Source organism: Pteropus medius, unplaced genomic scaffold (genome assembly GCF_902729225.1).
Source record: "Pteropus medius unplaced genomic scaffold, Ma_sr-lr_union100, whole genome shotgun sequence".
Classification (NCBI taxonomy): domain Eukaryota; kingdom Metazoa; phylum Chordata; class Mammalia; order Chiroptera; family Pteropodidae; genus Pteropus; species Pteropus medius.
Genome location: NW_024346667.1, coordinates 6,252,232 through 6,273,318, shown reverse-complemented (window position 1 = coordinate 6,273,318; position 21,087 = coordinate 6,252,232). Strand labels below are relative to the sequence as shown.

General features: G+C 34.2%; 1 protein-coding gene and 1 pseudogene across 9 annotated transcripts in view; one reads left to right on the top strand and one right to left on the bottom strand.

Moving 5' to 3' along the window:
* FBXW7 (F-box and WD repeat domain containing 7) overlaps positions 1 to 21,087 on the bottom strand; it is a 173,601-nt gene that overhangs the window by 78,914 nt on the left and 73,600 nt on the right. For 4 of the 9 annotated variants that reach the window (XM_039875954.1, XM_039875956.1, XM_039875952.1 and 1 more), the window contains one exon: positions 3,778 to 4,353. In XM_039875954.1, coding sequence (XP_039731888.1) covers positions 3,778 to 4,284 — 507 coding nt within the window. In that variant the 5' untranslated portion in view covers positions 4,285 to 4,353. Of the gene's footprint in view, positions 1 to 3,777; positions 4,354 to 4,980; positions 5,031 to 13,080; positions 13,910 to 21,087 lie in introns of those variants that run through there. The other 5 variants (XM_039875951.1, XM_039875957.1, XR_005655648.1 and 2 more) reach the window with 5 other exon arrangements.
* LOC120613590 (uncharacterized) lies at positions 6,780 to 6,897 on the top strand (annotated as a pseudogene).

Genomic DNA, 21,087 nt, shown 5'->3' with positions numbered 1-21,087 from the left:
CTAGAGAAAAAAGAAAAACATTGTTCTAAGAGTTTTGATAGTTTTCAACATACTTTCAAAGAAAAGACCAAAGTAAGGAAGGACCAAAAATGATTTTTTTCATTAATATCATTTTTGCATATAGAGCATGTTCAGGAATGACAATTAAGTAAGTCTAGCTGCCCACAGGGGATGCTTAAGAAACTGCCAAAAAATAACACTGAAAGGTATGTTGGGTAAAACATTTAAAAATGGAATTTTTTAAATAATTATTATACCTCTACTCTTCTCAAAAGTCACAGTTTAAGAGGACTTGAAACTGTGGCCTAGGGTAGTGTTTGCAGAAGTGTCTTATGTGTATAATGATCAAGAACTTAAAACAGCTCCAAAATAAAGTATTTGAAATAATGAGTTTTTCTCTATTTACTGAACTAAATACATTTATATACATGATTAACATTTTCTTTTTAGGTGACATTTTAAAAACGGTGTTGAAAAAGTAAAGTACTCTGGGAATGATCTTGAAGAAGAGTTTCAGGAATGGACAGAAACAATAACAGGCCAATTTCAGATTGAAATCCACCGTCATAGAGGGCATCGCTGTCTTGGGAATCAAATGGTTTTATATTCTTCTTGCCATATTTATGAAGGCAAATGACCTCAACTTAAGTATATTAAAAACATGTACACATGTATATACGTGTATATGTACGTATACACACAAACACATACGCACATCTACCCCTGATGCTATCAATACTCAGTCCACGCCTGGGGCCTTTATGTACAAAACTATAATTTGTATTCACAACTCAAGAGTCACCAAGGAAAAATGACTTAAATTCAGTATAGTTTGTTTTTAAGAAGGTAACTATATAACTATATATAAGACATATCTAAAAGTTCTATTTATGATTTCATTTTGAAGGGAAAAATAAAGCACCATCAAATCTTTATGCTGGAACTTTTCATACCAATCACTACAATGACTTCTTTTGGAAAAAGGTCTGTTCGCTTTCTTGTCTTTGAAATGTCGCAGAAGTTATCGTTTCAGCAAGGCTGTTTTAATTAACTTTCTTAAATAAGATAATGCAATTAAATACTAAACCCCCATTTGTCCAACTGAACCCTCAGAAAAAAAGAGGAGAGATATGAACTCCCTCTTCTCATCTAGTCCGAGGGAGATGGGGACAGAAGCTGGGCACTCTGCTCTGTGAGAGGTCTGCGCCCTACCAACAAAGCAGGGTCACAGGTGCCGGGAGTGTTAGAGCCATGTGGCTGAGATTCCAGATGCTCCATCAGCACCTGGAGAGGGGGTGATGAAATGGATGAAAACCGCAAAAGGAACCACTTTAAGCCAGTTCCTTCTTAGGTCAAACCAACTAAATAAAATATAAACGAAAGACAGGCTGGGGAAATTGAGGATAAACATGCTTTAGAAAGAGTTTATGTTTCACATGCTGAAGCAAAAATGACATAGCAATTCAGGTATTAAGCAAAGTGTCTAAGATATTTCATTCCAGGTCAAGTTAAGTTAAAGGAGAGAATGCTAAATTGGTTTGTATATTGTTTATGGGCTAAGTCAATGATTCACCACAAAATTTAAAAATAAATAAGAGGAGTCAAAAGGATAAATTACTACATTAAAATTTATTTTAATGCCTCTAAAATAAGTTATCATCCAAATTAAAATGTTCCTTTCAAAGAATTATTTAACTCGTAAGTCTATTCTACATAGATATTCACGATTTTTATCTAATTTTCAAATGATAAAGAACCAGAAAGCATACAAACAAAGATCTTTGGCCTAGAAACCTGAGTGGGGGCGGGGGGGGGAAGGATAGAAGCTGTTACATATCTCATTCATCTTAAGTATAATTCTTTTTACTTTCTCTCTTTGAATAGGCCATTACATAGCAATACTGCCTAAAACACTGATTAAAATAAATTCTAACTCAACAAAAAGGGCATGATGCTATATTAAATTTTCTGTAACAGCATCAAAATACAGAGAAAATAAAATTCAATGTAGAGGAGAAGTTAGCACTTACTTGACTTAGGAGCTAGTCAACAAGACCATGGTATGTAAAGAAAACTCCTATTTCCAACTTTGGTTATGATGGTGGGTGGGGGGTGCATATTCTTTACAACTTAAAATTTTATCATGGAAAACTTTAAACATACTTTGAAAAATATACAGAATAATATCTATGAACGCTCATGTCCCTGTAACCCAGTTTCAACAACTGGCAATTTATGGTCAATCTATAGCCTCCATTTTCTCCCCTGCTGAAGCAAAGCCCAGACACAATATCATTCCATTTTGACTATAATTTGATGGAGGGAGGCAGGGAGACGGGGGACAATACAATAGAAAGATTGGGTAGTAAGAGGAATAATGCTACTTCTTTCTTTCCATAATCTTTGCCCCTTGCCATGACCATAATTTTAAGTGATATGTATCCAAGAACGTTTTGAGGAAAGAAGCCCACATGCCACTTGAAAGAACAAAGTACTGGCAAATACAAATTTACAGCAGCAGCCCAATCACATCCTCGTTCCAGTCCAGATGGACTCTAACGTTTCGTCACCTCCCTTCCTATCCAGTAGCAAAGATAATAAATACTGGACTCAATGACAGTATGACTTGGCTTGTATATTCCAGGACCTAATCTCTGGCATAGCCTCTAGGAACTACATCCAATGGAACTGTTTTTCTCAGCACTAGATTAATCGCCAAGTCCTTGAGTTGGTAAGATTCCTCCAGTTCAGACAGGAATCTAACTGCCCACCTTTTAAAATACGTCTATGGCTAACTCCAAGGGCTACCATTAGCTAAATGAGATAAGGAGGCAGATACAACACAGTTATCCCCCAGGAATGAGAAGGGAAAGGAAAACTACAGGCAAGGGAAGTCGTGGCAGAAACTTGACAGAAAGTAGGAAATCTAAGTGCCTCTTTCACATCATCTCCTACTTTTCACAGTCAAATATCAACCAGAATGGTTTGGTTACCCTATAATAAATCTTCAAATCCCTTTGAGAAGTAAACGGAGTATTCTACTGAAATGAAGTCAAAGAAAAACCAATTATTCTGCTGTTCCTAAATATTTTAATTTTAATAAATTCTAGAAGAAAGCAAACAGTGAAGATAGCACCATGCATTCCTGTTGTTTTATAATATAGGAAAAATGTTTAATCTTAAACATGCCAGTGTCTAGTACTTCATAATTTTTAAAAATACCAACTCGGATTTCCCCAAAACACAAATATTAATATTCGGGCTGTAGTTTCACCTTCTTTAACTACTGAAGACTATTTACAAAGTATAAATTTTAATTATCATAGTCATAGTAAGCAAACCAATTTGGGGTAACTTCCAGTAACTTGTGCCTTGGTGTAACACAAATAAATAGCCCATCCCACCAGCTGCATTTTGTAAATTAGATTTTCACTACTTGATTTACACAAATCATGTTTCATCTCAACTTTCTCCACTGCACACAACCTTACTAATCTCTGTCTCAAGGACAAAATTTATAATAAAATTTTATATTAATGATTTTTTCATCATAATAAATGGGATCAATTACCTTCCCTCCATTTATAATAAAATTATCCCACTATCAGCATTTCTATTTCTAATATTTTCTAATACCTCTGTAAAACAAAAATTAGTTCACTTTATTATTACATATCTAATAATTTTGCAGTAATACAAAGACTGCGAGAAAAGTTTTATTACAATTAATATGGATATGTAAAATGTCTCAAGTGCACAGCAGACAAATATACTCACTTTTGTTGTCTTTGTATAGAATGGGGAGGAGAGTTGGTGAATAGGCAGGTCCACGATACTACTGGAGTTTGTGACACTGTTACTATGTGTATGTTCATCTTCCCTGCTACTGTCATCAGACTGATCAAAATCATCACTCTCCTGGTCCATTTCCTCTTCTTCTTCATCCTCCTCATCTTGTTCCCCAGCATGTTCTTCATCTTCCTCTGGTTCTTCTTGGTTTCCCGAGGAGTCCTCATCTACTGAAATAAATCGATTATTGTTTTCTTCCAGTTGTCCTTGCTGGGAATCATTTTGGTCTCTGGGTCTAGGTTCTGCTCCGACGACTTCACCATTCCTCGCGGTGTGTTCCTCCTCTTGTTGTCTTTGCTGCTGCTGTTGCTGCTCCTCCTCCTCTACCACACGATTCATCTGTTCCTCATCTGCCTGGCTTGAGGAAGGGTTACCTCTCAGAGAGCCTCCAGTTCGTCGTCTTTTGCTGCCCACAGAGAGCAGTTCCTGATTCATTTCCAAAAGCCAGCTTGCCACTTCTTGGACCTTGGCTAGACTATCAGAAGATGCAAAGGTTTTCACATTCTGTAGGGAAAAATGGAGGGGGACAAAAAAGGTTTGTACAATCTACATTATTTTCTACTTTCATGTTTTATGTCTATATTCCAAATTTCATTAAAGATTACAAAAAGTATTTGATGACATTGAGACATTAAGATGTTCTTTAGGAATCAACATAAAAGGTTTAAACTATAAAAGCTATAAGACTTTATAAAGACATACACAAAAATTACGTTATCAGCTTTATTTTAATCTCCTTTTAAAAATTAATTTTAGAATGAAGCTTAATTTAGTTGCTTTGACCAATAAAAACAATTTAAAATTTTAGATTAGCAGTTCATAAAACTATATTTTTTGTAAAATTTCCACCAAATGTTAAGCAGTGTATCACAAAAAAAAAACTTTCTAATGCTCAGTTAAGTTCAGGAAATGCTGAGGTAAACCAAGTTAAAAAGGCTTTTTTACTCTAGGAATTTCCCAAACTTCTCTAATCACAGAACCTTACCTTTAGATTCAGTTTTCTGACAAGTACCACATAGAATTACTATGAGTTTCACTTTAACAAGGAATACAAATCAACTAGACAGCAAATAAACAAAAAAAACAACAACAACACTTTTTTTAATGAGAAAAAAGTTCATAAGATCATACCCTCTGACCCAGTAACTCCACTTCTGGCAATCTATCCTAAGAAAGTAATCCTAAAACAAACAAAAAAAATTATGCAGAAGATGCTCACTGCAGCTTTATCCATGAAAACAAAAAATAAAAATAAATGTAAATAAAAATAATCAAAACCTAAATGTCCACGACAAAGAAATCCATGAGATAGGATATATACAATACAATCCCTAAACATGATTTTCCATTCAAAAAAATTGTAAAAACATGGATGTTTATATTATACTATGCTAAGAGCAAAATGCAGGAAATTATACGATCACAGCATGATTTTTAAACTGCATAAAGACTAAAAGACAATATACCAAAATATAAACTTCATTTAGGCAATGGCATTATAAGGTGTTTTAAATTTATTTTTTACATTATATCTCAAATTTTATATATCAAGCATAATTACTTCAATGTTTTTTAATGTAAGCTCTAAAATTTGATCTGACAGAATCTTTTCATAATGTTTATTCTTAAATTTCATTCTTTGCAGATATCTATATGGACATATTCAAGGTTATATTAAAATAATGTCAACACATTACACAAGTTCATCTTTTAAAAATATCTTTTAGATTTGCAGGATATAAGAAATACATATACATTTTCTATCATACCCTAAGAGTAACTACATTATATCACAATGGTTTTTAGATAAAACAGTCTTATCTACTTTTCCATCCCTGGCAACTAGATGATTAATTCCCTAGAGTCTACGGTTCTCACTGCAACCTTTGAAACGGGGTTTAAAAAGTCTGAAAAATAGTTTTAAAATAGCAATATTTCATTTTCTATAATGTATAGTAAGAAATAAGCTGTGGTGGGGGTAGGGTCTTTAATTCTAATTACATCAGAAATGTTAAGTGTAGAAAGAGAAGAGTTCCAAAAATTGAGCCCTGCGGCACTGCACCATTCTGAAAGAAGGACCAGCAAAGATGACTACGAAGAAATCCCAAGAATGAGTGGTTTTCTTGATGCCCACACAGAAAGCATCTCCAGTAGGACAAAGCAAATAATGATAACCATTGCTGATAGATAAAAGATGAAGATAAAGAACTGACCATTGGCTACAGCAACAGAAATGTCACTAGGAACAGGAGCAATTTTTTGTAGTTGAAGTCTGATTAAAGGAGATTTAAGAGACTGGGAAAAGAGAACAGAAATGATCAACATGGAAAGATTAGAAGTTGGCTGCAAAAGTGAACAAAAAAGTGGTATTGGTAGGAAAAATGAGGATGAGAAGTTTTTTGATTCTTTAAGATTGGAGAACTAGTGGCATATCTGTATAATCACAAGAATGATTTAATATAAAACAAAAGGTTGACAATGTAAGCAAGAAAGAGAAGAAATGATGACATGGTGTCCTTAAGAAGTTAAAAGGGGATGAGAAAGAATTCAAAAGTGGAAGAACTTCATTTATGTTAATAGATGGAAAAGTAGAGTGGTATTATAATATAGGTACTTTTAATTTATTTCATTTTACCATATTTCTTAATGTGGAAACAGCTGGAAGTAGGTGGGTTTTTATAGTTGTGGGAGTTTTGGGAAGTTCTCATTCCTTTTCTTTTTTTTTTTTTAAGTGGTTAAAGTAGGAAGCAAGGTCATCAGCTACGAGTAATTTGGGGAGAAGTATTAGAAATTTGAAGAGAGAGGTATGAAATAGTCCTCTAAGGAGAAAGAGAGTTTTCCTTGGTTAAAGTGGTTTTGATGATCATATGTAATCAATAAACTATGATGCAATATATTTATTAAATGTGGCTTTTAAAAGTCAAGTGGTTCTCTTCAGCCATGCCACCCTGAACAAGCCTGATCCGTCTGATCTCGGAAGCTAAGCAGGGTCGGGCCTGGTTAGTACTTGGATGGGAGACCACCTAGGAAGACTGGGTGCTGTGGGCGTAAAAAATTAAAAAGTAAGGGATTGTAAGCTGACAAGGTCCTTGCAATCTGTGAGGTCAACCAAGGGTTGCCTTGCCAAAAAAAAAAAAAGTCAGGTGGTTCTTCTTTAAATCTCAGGCAAGCACAATACAAAATTTCTGTTTGAAGTAGAATGAAACCATCAAATATAAATAACTGTAACAGTTTTGAATAAAGGTAGAGGGTCAAGTTCCTTAGAAAAAGCACATTAAATATATCCATTATTTTCAGAAGATAAACTCCAGAAAATAAAGGTCATCAAAATCTTACTAGGAAGTATATGTCAAAGACAAACTGAAAACATCACAGGAAAACAGGTTAAAATTAAGATCTTGAAAAACACTGACCTAAATCACAAATGAATATGTATATGTAGCATCTCAATGTATATAAAGGTAAATCTGTTACACATAGATTTTCTTCAAAGAAAGAATCAAAATCTTGCTTTAGTAACTGTATCTAAGGCTAGCTGTCCTAAGACTATACTAACAAGAACATGTTCCACTTGCATATTTATGCATAAAACAGCATGAAATCAGAGACACTGCCTGTGACAATGCAGACCCTAAGCAAATTGCCCTTTGTGTGTCCAACCTAAACAGGCATATTTTTACAAGATTAAAACATATTTTTACAAGATCAAAACAGGTTTAGCTTACAAAGTGAAAAGATGAGAGAACAAAGGTTATAAAACAAGTCATAAAGAATAGCAGCCCGCCTACCAAAAAAGAGAAAGTTTATGACTGGCATTTCTAAAATAGTAGTAGAACTGGGCATCAGCTGAATAGTAGTTACCAATTATGAATATTAAAAATTCAAATCATTGTGTAATTTTAGTGTTATATTGGGGGAAACAGAAAAAAAAGTGTCCTAATTTAAGCAAAGTTAACTGACTCATATTTACAGTGTGACATGTAAATAGCTTTCAAATAATACAGATTCTTATACATAGACCTGATTGAAATTGTAAATCCAAAGAGAAGAATCAGATTTAAAGCACAGCTAATATAAACAATAACAGAGAAAAGCCAATGACAGGAATTCCAGAATATTAGAAGAGTCTGAAAATATCTAATTGATAGACATATTAAACTGATTTCATGTAGATATATACTGGATTGGATTTTTCTGACCCATTTTGGGAATGGAAATGAGATTGAATATACAGGAACAAGGGGAAATTTTTCATTTTCTGTTGGTATTCATAAATTTAAAATTAAACAAAAAACAGCATTTCTTAAAAATTAGTTCTAATAATAACATATTAAGTAAGCTAATGACCTAATTAAAATAATAAATATTTATCCAATAATTAATAGAAAATCAGAATCAAATACTAAATACTTTTAAGGGAAGAAAATACTTTTTTAAAAATAGTTTACAAAACCCCACATTAAAAAAGAAAAATTAAGCACCCATGATCTAAAAATTGAAATCGCCATATAGAAAAATTAATAATGTATTATCAAAAGAATGCATATTTTTGCTTTTTAAAATTCTAATTCTAAACTTTTTAAGAGAAAAATTTTGTATAATTTCAGATACTGTGTCATATGAAATACAAATATCAATAAACAGAATCCTAAAAAGTAAAACCCAAGGTAAAATGCCAGGATGATCTTTTATTTCTTCTTACCAGTAAAAGTATATAATGTCAAGATACATCAAATATGTAACATGTTTTTATCAATAACTACTGAGATTGCACTGAGGTCAATAAAATAAAATCTGATGGCTAATATATTGACAAAAAATTGTACGATTTCTTTGAAAATTGGGCATAACGAGAATGGGAATGATTCAAACTCAGGAATAATATGATAAAAGAAAACCACAGAAATTTTAAATTGAAAAGTTCCTCACTTCACTGACAAGGCAATCGAGGCTCAAAGAGATTAAGTAAATTGTTCAAGATCCGCTAGCTTCAAGCAAAGCTAGGACCAGAAAAGGACACTCAACTGAGTTTTCTTATAGGTGCCTCAGTCTACATAACCACAGATGACAAAACCCTAAAAGAATATTATTCTCTAACATTGATATTGCCTTCTTTTCCAAAACCAGAAGCACTACAATGCTCAAAGATTATTATTCTAAAGCAAATATTTACTGAACATTCGGTATGTTTCAGACATATTAATTTTCTAAAGGATAATACTTTGAAATGTTTCTTTAAAAGTTAATCGATGGCTTTTAACTTGACCAGAACCCACGGTAAAATTAGATTTTACACTATAATTCTGCATGCATGTATTTAAACAGACCTAAAACAATGATTTCAGAGAGAGAGAATTATAAAATGTTTCAGATACCTAAAGTCTCTATAAATCAACACCCTTAATTAAACACAGTCTATTCTCATTATTTATGGTAACTGTGTTCTATAAAGTCGCCACAGATCCTGAACCACTGTTCCTAGAAGAATCACAGGGTTAAGGTCCTGTGAGCCTCTAGTCACAACATTCTTACCGATTGATCAATACATAATCTTTTCCTGTGTGGGTTTCTACTTCAAAGCATGCTGTTTGATACATATTTCTCATTCGGTAACACTGAACTCACGGTCAACAGCACCATATAACTCATGCCTGAACAAAGGTCAGGTTCTCCATAAGGCAATCACAACACTAGACAGCACCTCAGCCATTTTAAACAGTAAAATCACCAAAAAATAAAATCTTTCAGTGAAAAATGTTTCACTAAATAGACTAGGGAAAGGACACTTGTATATAGTATAAGAGGTGAAACAAGCAGGCATTGTTGCCTTGTTTGACCTCAGCTGGGAATATGAGTGTAAGGTAACTCAAATTTTCTTACCCTTTGTGTGTGTACATGTCCATAAATGACTGTAAAAGGATCACAAGTACTGATTTTGGTGTTAAAAATAAATTTTAGTGAGTCATGAATTCATAAATACAGAATCTGCAAATAATTAGGATGGACTATATCTACTTTATCTAAATCTTCTAGACAGAGCACTGTTTGCAATGCAGGAATCACACAGTACTTACTCTGAGATACCAATGCAGAAGCCACACCTATTGTTATGGTTCTGGTAACCTAACAAAGGATAAATGATTAGAGAAACTAAAAGCTCCGATACAAATATTCAACACTAAAATTTTAAAATAAATCAAAAATTCAGATGGCCCATATTAAATAAAATTGGACTTCGTATAAAGTTATCACTGGAGGAAGACAAGGGGGTAGAGTTTCACTTGTTCTTTTGTAAGTGAGGAGAACAGTGTTATTCTTGGTGGGTCTTTCACTGTGGTGTGAAGTCCAGAGAGGCCGTGAGCTAAGGGTACTTAAAGGAAGAGACGCCTACAGTCAGCTCCATCCCAAGGTGAAGAAATATAATAATTTTGCTCTTCAAAAAATTCAAAATTAAGATTATTTAAATAAAACAAAACTACTCCGTGACTTTCCCCCCAAGTCCCAGAAAATACAGGATAACTTTTTGGTCATTTTACCTGTTCATTCGGTGGACTTCAGATCTTATTTCAGTGCTTTATTTTTTTTTTTTTAACTAGTTCTTCACAAACCTTGCTTTTCAAAAGATTTTTGATTCTCTAAAACCATACAAACTGCTCGTTAGAATGCTTAAAGGAATCAAAGTGGGCACAGTACACATGTTAAAAGAACTGAGCTCTGAAAGCCTGTCTCAGAGTGAACTAGATTGTGAGACTCAAAGCTTACAATCACAGGAGACTGAGGAATTCTGGTTACACTAATAAAACAAGGGGTGACTTGCTTTATTGCTAAATTGCCAAAGCTTCCCAATGACTGCAGTATTAGCATTTTTGGAAGTTATATGACAGGCAAGATCCATTAGGCTTGAGGTACATAGTCATTTAAGCTTTAAGTTGTAGATGGCAAGGAAAAAAACCACACTGTACTTATCACTGGAAGGATAACTCAAAGCTTGCAATCATATTCTGCAAGCAGTTTAGGATTTTTACTAAGTCCTAAAAGAGCCTCCCTAATCACCAGGAGTCCTCTTCTGGCCACACTTCCTTACTAAATAATACTCTGACTTCATATTGTAGTTCTCTATGCTCCAAATTAACAATTTATTTGTTAATTACTATGGTCAAACTGATTAGTAGTAAGTATCTGGAATACATGATAAAGTAAGTCAAATCATCCTGCTACTCAAATTCCACCAAAAGCCTCCCATCTTCCTCAAAATAAAAGTTTTTTGTTCTTTTTATGGTTACCTGTTAGATCCTATATGACTTACACACATCCCATCATTCTGAGTTCACGTTCTACTGTTCTCTTTTTCACTATGCTCCACTCTTTCTGTTCTAGTTCTTTCTTAAAGAGGAAAATATGCTGCTACCTCAGAGCCTTTGCACTGGCTACTCCCTCTGCTAAATGCTCTACCCCAAATTATCTGCATGGTTCTTCCCACTACTTCCTTCAGGACTCTTTCAAATATCTCCTAATCATTGACATTAACCATCCTATTTAAAATAATAATTCCTTGCATCGCATTCTCTTTTCCCCACTGCACTGCACAAAAGCACTGGAATAGTGCCAGCTGTATAAATGTCTATCTATCTATCCATTTATTCATGTTTTGTCTGCCTGTTCCCATTAGGATTGATGCTCCATACGGGAAGAGACTTTCCTTTTCACACTGCTATCTTCGGCACCTACAAAAATGCTTCGCTCAGGCCCTCAAAATGTTTCAGGTCCTCAAAACATTTGTTTGGTGAGTAAATAATTATTAAATCTTTTTAAAGCCAGTCATGTGCTGAGCGGTCTTTCTTCACTAAAGAAGAACTTCAAGTCAGGCCACAAATACAACATCAATTGTTTTAAACACATTTTTTTTAAAGTTGGAGCCTGTACTAAATGAGTCACATGTAGTACTTCTGAAATTGATAGAGTATAAATATAAGACCAACATTTATTTATAAATCATCTTCTAAGTCATAAAAATCATTTTTATCTCTTTACTAAATTTCTTATTTTCAGCACAGGCTGTAAAAAAACAAATATATGACTAAAAAGACTAATGCTTCAAAAGCACTTAGTTTTTTGAATAATTCTAATTCCACAGCTCCTATACTGCTGCTCACCGGAAAATCATATATAACTCAAGGCGAAAATCCAGCAACTACAAAATTGGCTGAACAAATCCTTAGTAATGCAGATTAACAAAATCAACACCAAATGAATGATATGGGGAATATTATCATACAAACAGTAAGTATTCCTTAAGTTTTATGGTTCAGAATTGAAAATTTTAAATCCACATGCCCCACCAATCATACGCATCTTTAACTAGAAAGGACACAAAACATCATTCCTCAGTCCACATGGCAATACCTATTTTTTAAGTTATTTAACTTACAATACATATTTTTGTTTGGCCAAATTTCATTCCCATTCAACTCTACTACCTCTGCGATCTGTATTCACTCCATTATAACTAAACTTTAAACTGGTGTTAAACATCAGTGGATCTTCTACCATTTTTATAAGCTTTTTACAATATTGAACAAACACTTTGTCTTCTTTACAACTCTCTTGTCCCTTAGTTTCCCTTGACATCATCCTTTTCTTGGTATCTCCCCTCAGGCAACACTGCTGTTTTCCACTGCCCGCTCCTTCCTTCTCTGCAGTTTCTTTGAAACCTAGGGCTTCAAATATAGTGCAGAAGCTATGACAACCAATTCTATTATCTCCAGCCAACTCCTCTACTGAGCCTATTAGTCTTACCAAGATGTCCCACAGTCACCCCAATTCATTCTTTTTAAACCCAAACTCCTGTTTACATACACATATTCTTGAGACACAAATTTGTTCTTAGAACCTATTTTCTCTGCGTCACTGAATGAAACCATATTCTAGCCAGTTGCAGATTTAAGAAACCCAGATGGCTCTTCCTCTCTCTCTTATTGCCCCCTCCCCAACAATTTAGTCCTAAAACCATGATATGGAGCCAAGCAAATTAGATATATGTGTGGGAAGGAGGGCAGAGCAGAATGAGAACATCTGTTTGGGTAGGGGTGTCGAACATAAGCAGGGTAAGAATGGTGACAGCAGGATGATGTCAAAGTCCAAATGGTGACCATAGTGGAGCCCTGCTCAATATTCTTTCGACAGAACCTGCTGTGAGGAGCAGAGCTGCTTGACAGCCCCCAGCTACCTCACCTTGGAATCCACTGCAACATTCAGACCTGGCCATGCCTTCGCTAGTCTTCTCCCAGCAAACGACAGAACATGTTGAGAATGCTCCAACAGCCAACTCTGAATGGGGAACTCCCTGCACATCAAATCTTGTGTTGACATCTGTTTCTCTGAGAACCTGAATTGACACAGAAGGCAGAAGGCATCCATGTACTCTGGTGTCAAAAACTCTTGGGATGAAATTAAAAAGTTCTGGAAGACGCTACAAAATGGTTAACTTCATTAAACAAAGGTCATTTCACTCCAGAATGTTTACAGAATGTCTCCTATTACATAAAGAAATCCAGTGGCTTAGCAGAGGAAAAGTTCTCAACAGGGTATTTGAGCTGAAAGGGATCCTTTTACGACAAAATAAGACTAGATTTTGTTGAATACTTTGAAGGTGAAGAATGGCTGCAGAAACTAGCCAATGTAGCACTTACTCTTCAGTCCCTGTAAGGTATAAAGAAAATGTTTTTGACGTCAAGGAACAAGTTTCTTGGATTTAAAAGGAAAATGCGCTTTTGAAAAACATCACGTTACAAAAACAAATCTTGAATTGTGTCCTCTGCTGCTTGGGCTTGAGTGAAGAAGGATATCAGGAGTCTCAAGTCTTATTGGAAAGCATCAGGAGAAGCTGCAGAGCAAAACTGAGCAGATTTTCCTTCCCTTTCAACACAAGTGTATCACTGGTGAACTCTGCTTTTGAATCTTCTCATTGTGAGAATTTGACTTGAGAAAAAAGGAAGAAGAGCTGTGGTCTTATACATTCAAGATGAGTTTTACTGATCTGCCCCAGACAAGTTCTGGATTTCTGTGAAAAAAAGAATATCCTGCTATTTGTAGGAAAACAAACATTATGCTGCAGTTTTTAACTTCTCACACATTAAAACAATCTTTTTCTTATTCAATGAAAATCAAGAGTAAGCCAAGAAATGCTCTCATTTCAGTCGTAAAGGGAAATTTTATGTGTTCACTTAACTCATGTTTGACCCTGAATTGGTATTTGTGAAGCAAATAACAGCATAGGAGGTAAATACAATTTTTACATTAAAGAGATAAGTTAAAGAGGTAAATTCATAGTAAAGAGGTAAATATAACTTTTATTTTTAAGATTAAAAAAACATTTTTATGCATATATGAGCCTATAAAAAAAATGATCTTCTAATTGCTAGGCCTACATTTGAGCCTAATCATGTCACTGAGTTAAGGAAATGTTTTTCAAAGTCTTGTATAAAATTATATCTAGACAATATTTCTATTCACACTGCTTTGGCTAATGGTTTTAGAATTACTATTCAACATTGTCGATAAAATTTTCAGGTTGTAAATAACATTAAAATCAATTTACAACCCTTATTTAAATTAAATTTGCTGCGCTTACATTAAAAAAAATTAAGTCCTATTTTGGCTTAAACTAGTTCTGCAAAATTTATTACATTTCACATAAGTCTGTAAAATTTGTGAAAATATACAAAAGATTAATTTCAAGAAAGGTAAGCTAAGCTCAATTACCAGGAGGCTGTATTTTACCTCAAGATAAGTTGGCTAAAATGTTGTTTTTAGTTTTACAAATTGGGGAGAAACTACTCTTGATGTATTATATCATATTTGGATCTTATATAGTAGAAACTTGTGGTAAGACCTATTTGGGTAAGTTAAAAAGACAAAGTAGTAACGTAAGAAAAGAAAAAAAACAAGAGTTTCTGTTACCTGCTCTATTAACATATTATAGCTGATATTCTTTGTGGGAAGGGGAACAACACAAAAAAAAGAGGCTAATGAATTAGCCAATATAAATAGATCCACAGAAAAAGAACATTCTCTACTCAAAAGAGCACTGACAATTATCTACGAATTATTTTATCTACAACTTACTGACCAAGCTAAGGTACCATGAAGTATAGATATAATAATTTTTATGTAGGAGTTAAGATCAGAAAATTATGTTGTGTTCCTTCCCCCAGTATGAAAAGATTGAGAGAGGCTGAAAGTGAACGTCACTAATGGGACAAACTGAAATTATGTTTACCTAATAGGAAGCAATGAGAATAACGCAGATGTGATGCTATTTCTGCCAAAGACGAATTGCTGATGAGAAAACATTAGACAAACTCAAATTAAGGCTCCTTGTTCAAAATGACCAGCCTGTAATCTTCAAAAGTGTTAAAGGAATGAAAGTAAAGAACAGATCAAGGAACTGTTCCAGATACATGACAAGTAAATGCAACCCGTGGTTCTGAATGAAATCTTTTTGTTATACGAGATATTATTTGAACAATTGGTGAAACTTGAATGGGGTCTGAGGATTGACAATCTAATGCCAACATCTTGATTTTAATGGTTATGTTGAGATTATGCAGGAGAATGTCCTTGTTTACAAAAAATACAAACTCAAGTTTCTGGGGGAAATAGATGGTGCATCATCTTGGCAACTTATTATTAAATAGTTCTGGAGTAAAATAAATTCTTAGTACTATACTTGGAACTTTTCAAAAATCTGGAGTCATTCTGGTTCCCATCATCTGTTATAAACTACATTTTTGCTTTGTTCCCAACACTTTTGTCACTCATTCTTATCATCACTAAATCTTCCTAAGTCTGCATCTTAAGTAGCTCTACAATCAATCCCACTTCTCTGGTACTATTTAATAAACAGATACCATTGGTCTCTTGCCCAAACTATTTGAATAGCATCACTAGTAATCTCCTTATCTTTTGTCTATTACCCCTCTCATCTACTCTCTATGCTGCTGCCAGAACATCAAATGTCAACACCTCAGTGGCAGTTTCCAAACTTTTTACACGCTGAACCCTTCGCTCAATGAAGGCAAAATATTAAACAGGTAAAGAGAGAGCTTGTCAGAAGACGGGCGACAGGAGAAGAGGACAATGTGTACAGAGAGTTAGTAACCCCTGAGTGACTCAAAACTTTTGAAAACTACTATTTTATAGGATAAATCTAAATTCCTAGACACAGTACACAAAATATTCCTAATCTTCATCTCTATCCTTCTTCAATACACACTGGTTTGTCTTAAGCTGTACATTACCTAACAATACCGTATTCTCCCAATATGCTGTGTTCTCATATGTCTGTCTTTACCTTTGCAAATGACGTTTCCTTCTCTTTGACATATTTCTTTGCTCGCCATTTACCAACCCTATCTGGCAATGTAAGTCACCTTCCCTCACTCTTCTATTCTTCTGTGTCATAGAACTTGCTGTAATTGGCAAGCATAAATCTTGAATACAAGGACCTCCCATTTGTACTTATAAAAAGGGCAGAAAATATTGGTGGAATATTTTGAGAAAAGTTAGAGAATATACAAAAGAACGAAATGCAGTGACACTCAGGTGTTCAAAGGGGCAAGCTTAAGCATAGAGGACAGACTTGATTAACATACTGTGAATTATCTTTTTTATACATCTTATAGGAAGTAGTAGGCTCAAAAAGTGGACATGTTTGCTATTTCAAGTGTCTCACCTAATATCATGAAGAAAACAGGAACTACTTTTACTTTCTCCCTTTTATGTTAACTGATACCACATATCAAGTATATATTACAATTCTGGGCTTAAAATGCAGGGATACACCAATGCATATACATGCACAATAAATAGCTTTTTTCACATTCAGAAAGTGATAGTTAATTGTCCATATAACTCTATTATTGTCCATATACTCTATTACTTCCTATAATTTCTGAAAGTGTTAACCAACCAATACATATAAAATTCATAGGGTAGTTTTTCATTTCCTAGAATATATTCAAAAACTTTTCTCATAAATGGTAAACTAAAAAGTGTGGTAAATACAGATTTATCATGTGAAAATGTAAGTGTCCATCTTAAATTGTTAACAGATATTTCTATTTCTTTGTATTAGTTCAAGATAGAAGTCTATTTCTGGAAGAAAAAAAACCCTATGACTAAACAAATTGATTTAACATCATCTCCTTTAAACTGACTTGACCTGGAATGAAATATCTTAGATACTTGGTTTAATATCTGAATTGCTTTATCATTTTTGCTTCAGCATGTGAAATGTAAACTCTTTCTAAAATACGTTTATCCCTCATTGATCCCTCCTTTTAGGTGTTTTAGGTAGAATACTGATGTCATAATGACTTGGAGCAGAAGGGGCATCAGTTGAGTTTATACAAGGAAGCTGAAATCTATGTAAGAAAGGTCAACAATCACAGAAGTCATTCATGTACTAATTCCGTCATTCATCAGTCAAATATCAATTGAGTGAAAATAATGGGTGAAAGACTAACAAAAGACTAGAAGACATAAAAGGGTTGACACATGAAAAGGTGCTCAATAGCATTAGCTATCAAGAAAATGCAAAACAAAACCACAGTGCAATACAACTTCCCACCTGTAAGAACTGCTAAAAATTAAAAGAGACCAAACAACACCAAATGTTGGTGAAAATAGGAAGCAACTGAAAGAAACTCTTATACATGGTCAGTGGGAATTTAAAATGGTACCACCCCTGTAGAAAACAATTTGGCAGTTTCTTATAAAAACATACACACCCTTACATTCCTTACCCAAAAGAAATGTCCACAAATAGGTTGGCATAAGAATGCTTATAGAAGCTTTATTCAGAATAACCAAAACTGAAAACTCAAATGTTCATCAACAGAAGAATGAATATATAGAGATGTATTCAAATAATAGTACACAAAAATAAAAAATACATTTCTGATACATTCAAAAACATGGATGTCAGAAACAGTATGTTGAATGAAAATAGCCAGACAAAAAAAAAGCAACACTATATGATTCCATTTGTGTTTAAGAACACACAAAACTAATCTACAGTGATAGAAAGCAGAACAGTAGTTGCCTAAGTGTAGACCGAAATGAATGGAGCATGAGGGAAATTATGGAACTGACAGAAACATTCTATTTTGATTGAGGTGCTGGTAACATAGGTATATATGTCTGTCAAAATTCATATGTGCATTTTACTTTATATAAAAAGCACTTACATTAAAAATGTATATGTTAATTGAGGACAATATAAAAACTTCTCTACCTTCTTTGACTCTCCCACAGTGAGCCTGTTACACGCTGAAAAAAACTTTAGTTTTCTTTGCTCTGGTCCCGTTAGTTGGGTCTTCCCTACATCAATACCAGATACAATCACATCAGAGAGCCAGGATAAAAGCTCAGAATACTGCATTTTCCACTTCAACAGACAAGGTGGCGGTTTTCCCAGAGTCCACAACTCCTGGTATTGAGAAGTCATCACTGTTAAACATTTTGTGGCAGATAGAGGAAAGTTTGAAGGATGAATATGTTAGGGCCACATAAACAACTGTACCAGAAGAAACACTATTTGAAACCAATGAACATAGGACCAAAAGAAACCAGAATCTGCTAAATTTCAGAAATAACTCAGCATCTTTAAGGAAAGCCTCAACCCCATCACCAGGAGCAAATATTGACTCAAATCCTTTTGGCTTTGGCCTCTAATCTGCCTATCATTTTTCAAGAAGGTTCTGAACTTCAGAAAAGGCTTACTGTGCATAGAAAACAAGTGAGTCAATTTTTTTTAAATAGGGTTCTTATCTTAATAAGCATAATTTTAGCATGTGACTATTGTAGAGCATAAAAGGGAAAACTGCCTTCTTGCTATTTGCTTTTTAAATTTAGGAACCCTATTCTCATTTGCTCCTGCCTGACTCCCCCTTGTCTGAGTTTCTGGGAGGTTTCAGTTGGTGCGTGTGCTATTAGAATTCAGGTAACTCCTGCCTAGATTTCTTTTCTTGCTCTCTGAGGCAAAACAATTACCTCATTTAGATGAATATGCCAGAGAATCAATATTCACAGACTCCCAGAAACAATCATTCCATCTTCTTCAAATTCTTGGCAAGAAGGTTGAGTAGACATATTGAGAGAAGAAGATACTGCATGTCTGTACCTTACAGTGTGGTTTCAGAAAATATGTACTTGAATTGAAAAAGATAGATACTTAAACTCTATATGTGCCAAGCAGTAGGTATACAATGCTGACCAAAGACATAAGCCCAAAATATTATATATATATGTTATAAATTACAGTAGAAACCAGGTAAAAGAAATTTCATTATAGCCTAGCTCCATCACTGCCACCAATATCCATACCTGCCAATATTATGGTGACTGAAAAAGAAAAAACAAAAACAAAAACCATCAGCACTACCAAAAAAATTCCCCAAAAACAAAACATCTAAAACATAATTCTAATATCAAGAAACATTTATAATCCACTTAAAACTATTCCTTTTTCTTTCTTAGTAAAGACTGAGAGCTATTATTTTTTAAATGGAAGGAAGTATCATGATTTTCTTACAAAGATCTTCTCTATATATGTAGAAATAAAGCAACACTCTCATAATGAGTAAATCAGTAAACTAGATCCCTTTATATAATGATCTGTCATTTTTCGGACAAGAAATTTTTAAAATTTTTCAGGTTATAGAACAGTATTTCTGGACAAACCTAACAAGGCAGTAGTTGTAAAACACTCTCGAACTTCCAAACACCCTCAATTTCAGCACAAATGATGCTGTGTTGTACACTCAATCGAAAACTAAGAGGAAGCATTGTGGGTCGGTCACAACTCAAATTCTTTATCACAATGAGGACTGCCTAAGGATTTTACCACTAAACTCAGACATTCAAATAACTGTGAAGACAATAACGATGGCCACTGCTCTTCAAAACTACTAGTTTTCAGGTTTGTTAGATCTTCAAGTTTCTAGACAGGACTTCTTCACTGTGAAGTTATTGCTCTTGCTTAGACAAAACAGAGTGCTAACTTAAATAATAATAATTAACTGAAAGCCATACAAATATGCCTTCTTCTCCTGTAGGAATTCAGCTACTAGAGATACAGAAACCAAAATATTAACAAGGAATCTAATAGGTTAAGAAGTTTGTTTTATACTCAAATTAGTAAAGATGCTTCCACTGCACTCGTATAATCAGCAAACATTTACCTAGTGCCCACTGGCGTCCAACACACCTTAACTCCAGGATACTCACTTAATCTACAACACTGAGATCATTACTCCCATTTTATAAAACATGAAACAGGCTTGGATTAAGGTCACTTGTGCAAAAAGATTATAGTAAGTAAGATGTAGTAACAAGTTTGAAACTCAGATACGTGTGAGCCAAGGTTAATGTTCATTCCACTAGGCTGACCTATCATCCAACACAGCATAATAAGGATCCTGAAGCAGCAAGAGAAACAAAGGATACAGGTGACAATAACGTGATAACACTACAAGTATCTTTTTCATATAAAAGCCCCTTTTAAAGCCCCTAAAAATAGCCTTCCTTCCAATCAGGGCCACTGACAGTAGGTATGGGCTCTACAAAATTTAAAAAAAAAAATTTTTTTTTAAAGCTTTTAGGCTCTCCCTAGCAAAGTAAATGAAATTAAATGAGATGGTCCTAGGCGCCCCCTTCAAGACCAAACGGTCTCAGAAATTTTTACCAGCACCCCACATCTCCCTCGTACCCCAAAACTCATGCACATACTCTAATTGCTTTGGCTTACTAGTTATAAAGTTCTCTTAAAATTATATCTGAATCTGTAAATGTAGTTCTATACTTACATATGATTTTAAATATTTTGACAGTTTCAATTGATAACTGATTTTAGGCAAAATAATGAAATCGAATTCTGTGGGCTCTAACCCAAAGAAGCTAACCAACTTTATCATCTTGCTTCCTTATCAATTCTTAACATAACTGCAAAATAATAAGTGTTACCTATTTATTAAATCTCATTTTGTGCCAGGTCTCCCTAAATGTTTTACATAGGAAACCTGATTTCACTGTCAACACAAACTTATGAAGTAGATTCTATTTTACAGATGATGAAACCAGGTTCAGAAAATATGCTGTACTGCATCTCAAGCACTACCCAACTGAATGAAGTGATTTTCCCTCTGAACCTCTACCTTCCTGAATCTCACTCCCAGG